The sequence below is a fragment of the Rhipicephalus sanguineus genome, chromosome 8 (genome assembly GCF_013339695.2).
Source record: "Rhipicephalus sanguineus isolate Rsan-2018 chromosome 8, BIME_Rsan_1.4, whole genome shotgun sequence".
Taxonomy (NCBI): domain Eukaryota; kingdom Metazoa; phylum Arthropoda; class Arachnida; order Ixodida; family Ixodidae; genus Rhipicephalus; species Rhipicephalus sanguineus.
The window spans coordinates 36,772,806-36,779,044 of record NC_051183.1 but is presented as its reverse complement, the minus strand read 5'-3'; the positions used below and the strand labels follow the sequence as shown (position 1 = coordinate 36,779,044).

The following is a 6,239-nucleotide window of genomic DNA, read 5'->3' as shown; positions in this document are numbered from 1 at the left end:
GACCTGTCTTGTGTTTCTTCTTCTGTGTGAATGTGAATTTGGCGCGAAGTTGACTATTTAATTCAGGCCTTACTTTTGTGAATAACCCTCATAGTTTCGGCTGTCAAATTTTTAGTGTGGTATCCACTTTCATGTGGTCGGTTTCTTTGGTAGTGCTGAAAGAACGAACAAGTCTCAAGAAAAAAATTTCGTCCTCCATCTCTCTATGCATTTATTTCTCGTTTTCTTTGATTGTACGCTTATACTTTGATGAATTTCATGAAGTACAAATGACTTCTGTAAAGCATATTTGTAGCGTAACTGCATGTTGCCCTCATATGCGGACACGTGACATTACCTGTACATAATATAAGTTTTAGAAATGCCGAAAATTATTTTCTTCTGCTTTTTAGTATGTTCGTGATTATCTGAACCAAACGGTTGTTTCTGCCGCTCCATATTTATTTATGCATGAGAGGGTTGAATCTAAGAACACGGGCCTCTAGCATTCGCCTCCGTCGAAATACGGCCGCCGCGACCGGGATTCGATCCCGTGACCTACGGGTCAGCGGTCGAGAACAATAACCGCCTGACCACGGTGCGTTAATGATAGAGTCAGACACCTTCATAACGAAGTGTTTGGGGCGTGCGAAATAATTCGTTATACAGGGCACTTCGTTGTAATGGCGTTCGTTAGAGAGGCTTTCGACTGCGTGCCTACATTTGTTCCTTGTTCCGTGACTGGACAGATATGAAGACAGGAAATAAATCGAGTGAGCATTTATATAATGAAAGTCTAGATTAAAACACTAAAAGACGAGAGTACCGACACCTCCTGGAAAAGAAAGAAAAAGAAACGGGCTTTGGGAGGGTCTTATTGTCTAGTCGACACAGCATCGGTTTATGCTCCACATGCGGTCTTCGCGATGGCATTGAAAGGCCTGGGCGAACTGCGGCAAGGCGGTGACGCCGAACAGGCAAGCCGCGTAGGACGCCTCGAAGTCCATCGTGTTGGCGTCCGGGACGACGTCGCGAGACGTGCAGAGCGAGAGGCAGGCGAGCTTGAAGAACGCCGCGTTCGAGTCCGTCACTCGCTTCTCGTTCCTGCGGACCACGTCGACGTCGTACTCGCGCTTGCCGGCGTACGCCAGCCGCATGGCGTCCACGACGGCGAACGCGTCGTCGAACTGGGAGTCGTCGAGGCGCCTGTGGTACGAGGCCGCGGCGCCCGCGTAGCACGTCTGGATCGCCGTGTAGTTGTTCAGCGTGCCCGGGCTCCAGCCGTCGGATTTAGCAGTGTTGGGCGCCGTCGTCTCGTTGTCGACCGCGGCCTGCGGGTTGAAGCTCTTTCGGCCCAGAAGGGACATGACCTGTCAAGGAGCGAGGTTGTGGTCGTCAGTGACTTATTGTTGGAGATGTACAGGAGATGTAGATGGTGGAACAGAAAAAGCACTGAAGTATTCATACGCTTCATGCACGCTCGAGTGTGTGTGTGTGTACGTGTGCGGGGTAGGTAGGGTTTCCCATGGGGGGGGAGGGGTCCTCACCGCAACGCCCCGGGCCCCCTCCCCGCCGTTGGCAGAGTCCGAAAGAAAACCTTCGCGATGGATGCAAAAATGAAAATGAAGCGAATTCGTGCTTCTCACAACGGCCTGCTTTTTGTGGGGAGCAAACTGTTCTGGGAATGCAATAGTATAGTGGCTCTTGACCGCCATTACCATAAAAAAACTGCGTTGCCGTAACCTTTCAGATTTTGCAAATCAGTTCTGCGGAATTTCGCAAAGTGCTGGAAGGTTTAAGAAAAAAATGTACCCTTTTTTCCTTTTCCCCCCTTTCCTTAACTCTTCACATTAAACAATGACGGGACTGGTCTGACAGACTAAAGGTATGAGACAGTTCAACGCAGAAATTTGGGCTAATTGGTGGGTGTAGAACTCGTGCATCTTAGCTAGTGCAACGGAACAAACACAGCGCCCGTCCTGTTTACGTGTCTCTTTCTTCTGTGTTTGTTCCGTTGCTCTTGCTAAGATGCACAAGTATGGGGCAGACTTGGCGCCCCCGCCCCTGTCTTCAGCCCCCCCCCCCCCCCGCCCACTTCCGCGCGCGCGCACCTGTGGCTGCCTGACACCGGGAACTAGCGCCTTTTTTAGCTTGTTATTTATGGTCTATTCGGAAACAGAAAGCACTCGTCAGAAAATGCGTCACTGCATTAGGCAGTAACATATGTGCAGAAGCTACTGTAACATCTCTCCGTACAATGACTGAGTTATTGAGATGCCATCGCGCTCCGAGTTGTAAAAGAAAGTTGGGCGCGTAATACCTTGCGCGCGAGCTGGACGCCCATCAAGGCCATGTTGACAAACTTGTCGCTGTCGACTTGCCGGTGGTACATGGGGGGAATCGTGAAGGACACCGGCACGTACACCGTCAGGGTCTCCGGGTCCACGATCAGATCCGTACCGGCCAGGATTTTGATGACGTGGGCGTCGTTGCCGCTGAACTCCGGGTAAAAGAGGCACTTCTGAATGTCGCGGGAGCGCAGCGCCACCAGGTTCGTGGTGAAGTTAGCGGTCATGCTGTACTTGTCGGAATTGCACATCACAGCCCTCACGGTCAACCCGGCTCCGCGGAAGCGCGACAACCGCACCTTCGAGAGCCTCCCGAGCGCGGCGCTGCGGTCGCGTTCGCTCATCCAGCTCCTGTCTCGGAGGTGGTCGTTCATGCGCAACTTGACGAGGTCCATGTAGGCGTCGACTGCCTTTTCGATGCGGTTACTCACGTCGAGGAAGCTGCTCAGCAGCTGCAACCAGACGTCCTCGAACGCGACTCCCGTGGCATGGTAGCAGACGCCCTTGACAAGGACCGGGTCTCGATCCCCTGACAGCTCGTAGTCGTAAGTGACCACGGGAACCGCCAGGAGCGCCAGGACGTACAGAGGTCGCGCCGAGCTGTTGGTGCGAACGAGTACGGCGTTCAGGTCCTCGCAGATGGTGTCCGCGGCCTCGATCTTTACGTCGACCTGTTGTTCTTTCGCAGAGAGGACCTTCTGGAGCGCTCGCCTCCACATGGTCGCCGGGAAGCCCTGACAGCCGGCGTCTTCAAGACTTCGTTCTGTTCTGCTGTCCTCGACGACCATGCGGGCTCTCTTGAGGTCTAGCTTCAGGACTTCGTCAATGACCGCGTCGCTGGCGTATTTCTTGCCGATCGCCCTGAGGACGCCGCTGGCGTACTGTTCCAGATGGCGCTCGTAGATGGGGTTGACGAGAAGGTGGAAGGGCGACTCTCGGCGGATCAGCAGAGTCTTGTCCGAGTCGGTGACGATGGGCGTCGTGCTGACCAGCGTGTGGAAACGGTTCACCAAAGAGAGCCGTATGATATCGCGAAAGAAGTTTTCCGGACTCTTTTCCTTGAACCAGTTCGTCAAGGTTAGGTCAAGAGCCTGCAAAGGGAACACATCATCATCATTAGTATTACTGCGGCACCATTCCTAGCATCTTTACTATGACCATCTTCGTCACCAAAAGTACAGGATGCCAGCGTCTTGTTGATTAATGTCCATTAATGTAATGCTGTGGAGTAAGAGTGGAGCGAGTGATCGCTTCAAAAATAAACGTGGTGGTATCAGCGCTACACGGGGGGCACGGCTCAGCGCCATAGGAAAGAGAGTAGGGTAAGAAAGAACAGATTTGCACTAACGAGTGTCCACATGCGTGCGACTTCAGGGACCAAAAAAGGTCGCGCCCACTCGCGACTGCTGCCACGAAATCGATATTTTCATCGGACTAGAAATATCCGTCGTAAATGCAGCTTAGATTCGAACGTCCTCAGCCCAGACTTGCCATTGAGTGCACATACGCGAGGTTTGTACAGGATGCGAGCGCTAACATCAGCATGATGTCAGCGCTCGGTCTTGCGCATTTCCTGACGTCCATGCCAACATGAAGACTAACGGAGAGCGCCGACATCAACGCGAGTTGAACATCAGAGATCGCCCTGGTGCGCTGTTTTCTCCTCCCGAGTTATATTGCCTACTTATTCACGCTAGGAATGCCTTATGCATACTGCAGTAACACCCAGATGGTATCAGTGTAAGCCCATTGAAGTTGCAAGCTCGGCTAGTCGGTGCGTGTTAATTTTAACGATCTAGCAGCGCCCAGAAAGGGAGAGGGGTGTGCAGGCTTTCCGTCAATCACCTTGAGTGATGTAGAGTATGACTATATATTGCTCATATACGTGAAAAATGAATGTCGTGACTCTCTCTAAAACTTTTAAAACCTTTTCACCATTTCCTCTGATAATACCGGCGTACGCGTAGATGTGCATGTGCTTCTGTTTCTGCTGTTCCAGTTTCTGCGATCGGAGAAGCAAGAACCGCAGTGTAAGTTGACTTTGGGTAGTGTAAGCTCCACAAACACGGTAAGCTCACATTGAGCAGTGTAAGCTCCACAAACAGTGTAAGCTCACTTTCAACAAGCACTCTAAGCTCGCTTTGGGTAGCGTAAGCTCAACAAGTCGTGTAAGCTCACTTTCAATAGCGTAAGCTTGACAAGCAGTGTAAGCTCACTTTGGGTAGTGTAAGCTCAACAAGCAGTGTAAGCTCACTCGGAGTAGTGTCAGCTCCACAAGCAATGCAAACTCACTCTGAGCTCCACAGCGTAAGCTCACGTAAGCTCCACAAGCAGTATGAGCTCACTTTGAGCAGGGTAAGCTCCACAAACAGTGTAAGCTCACTTTCAACAAGCACTCTAAGCTCACTTTGGGTAGCCTAAGCTCAACAAGTCGTGTAAGCTCACTTTCAATAGCGTAAGCTTGACAAGCAGTGTAAGCTCACTTTGGGTAGTGTAAGCTCAACAAGCAGTGTAAGCTCACTCGGAGTAGTGTCAGCTCCACAAGCAGTGCAAACTCACTCTGAGCTCCACAGCGTAAGCTCACGTAAGCTCCACAAGCAGTATGAGCTCACTTTGAGCAGGGTGAGCTCATTTCCAGGAGTGTAATCTCCACAAGTAGTGTAAGTTCATTTTGAGTCGTGTAAGTTCAACAAGTAGTGTAAGCTCAACAAGTAGTGTAAGCTCACTTGGAGTAGTGTAAGCTCCACAAGCAGTGTAAGCTCAAGAAGCAATGTAAGCTAACTTTGAGTAGTTTAAGCTCCACAAGCAGTTTAAGCTCACCTTGAGTAGTGTAAGCTCACTTTTAGTAGAATAAGCTCAACAGCTGAGTAGTGTAAGCTCACTTCCAACACTAATATCTACAAGGAGTGTAAGCTCACTTTGAGCAGTGTAAGCCACGTTGAACAGTGTAAGCTCAACAAGCAGTGTAATCTCACATTGAAGAGTTCCTCAGTGGCGGCACCGACGTCGATCGGCGTCTCGTGGAAGACGAGGCAGGAGCGGTAGAAGTGCGAGGCGTCCTGCTTCAATGGCACGTAGTCACCCACGATGTGGTCCTGCGTGAGCTTCCGGTGCCAGATTTTCGTGTAGTTGCTCGCCATGTCGATCATGAACGAGGTCGGCGGCTGGTCTGCCGGCCTGTCGATCCAGTGACGGCACACGTGTCGGTAGAAATCCCTGCAGGGCTTGATGTGGCTGTCCATCAGCAGGTCCACCTTGGCCATCGTCTGTAGACACCGGTAATAGAATGAAACCTTTTATTTTGAGAAGCTTAGACCCAGTTGAGTTTATTTGGCATTGGTTCCTTTCAGGGAAATAGCAGGATCAAAGCAAAAAGCCGCTTTCTAGCAGCATGACAAAGGTTCCGGTCCTGGTTACATTTGGCAAGGAAGTTTTCATTAAAAGAAAACATTTACGTAACCTTTGATATAATAACTTGTAAGTGTTATATATCACAACGGCGTACTGACATTACACATTGATGTCAATTAAACAATTTCAAACACTAAGTGTATATCATATTCGCATTAGAACGTCTATTGCATGTGCGTATAACAAAAATAACGTATCAAGCAAAATGTATAAAACATGTATCAAAGAGTACACCCGAATTATGCAGTGAAAATCACTAATACAAATATAACCCATTGGTATCCTTGTCATTATTTAGACACAACGTGCATATATCTCATGGATGGCTTGACAGAGATGAAAAACAAGGTTATGTAGAGAAATTATCTTTATAGCATGCGTATATGTTTATTCACAGCCAGTGTAATGTTCTTTAAATTTTTGCCGGCAGCAGCTGCCTCCTGTTCACTGTAATGACATTTACAACATTGCTTTACATGAGAACTGAAAGCGTCTATTCCC

The 6,239-nt window shown here is 49.7% G+C and overlaps 1 protein-coding gene across 1 annotated transcript; it reads right to left on the bottom strand.

Annotated features, from left to right (window-relative positions):
* Positions 1-350: 350 nt before the first annotated feature.
* Positions 351-5,590, bottom strand: LOC119401725 (uncharacterized). Its single transcript, XM_037668659.2, has 3 exons — positions 5,303-5,590; positions 2,300-3,418; positions 351-1,349 (listed from the first exon to the last, which is right to left on the bottom strand). The coding sequence occupies exons 1-3, from the start codon at positions 5,588-5,590 to the stop codon at positions 861-863; spliced, it is 1,896 nt and encodes a 631-aa protein (XP_037524587.2). The 3' UTR covers positions 351-860.
* Positions 5,591-6,239: the final 649 nt, after the last annotated feature.

Bases quoted from the DNA above. Each gene is read 5' to 3' on its own strand.
- LOC119401725 (XM_037668659.2), bottom strand. From the start codon at position 5,590: ATGGCCAAGGTGGACCTGCTGATGGACAGCCACATCAAGCCCTGCAGG. The intron at 3,419-5,302 runs GTGAGATTACAC...TTCCCTTTGCAG, and splicing joins CCACTGAGGAACTCTTCAAT to GCTCTTGACCTAACCTTGAC. The intron at 1,350-2,299 runs GTATTACGCGCC...GCTCCTTGACAG, and splicing joins GCGTCCAGCTCGCGCGCAAG to GTCATGTCCCTTCTGGGCCG.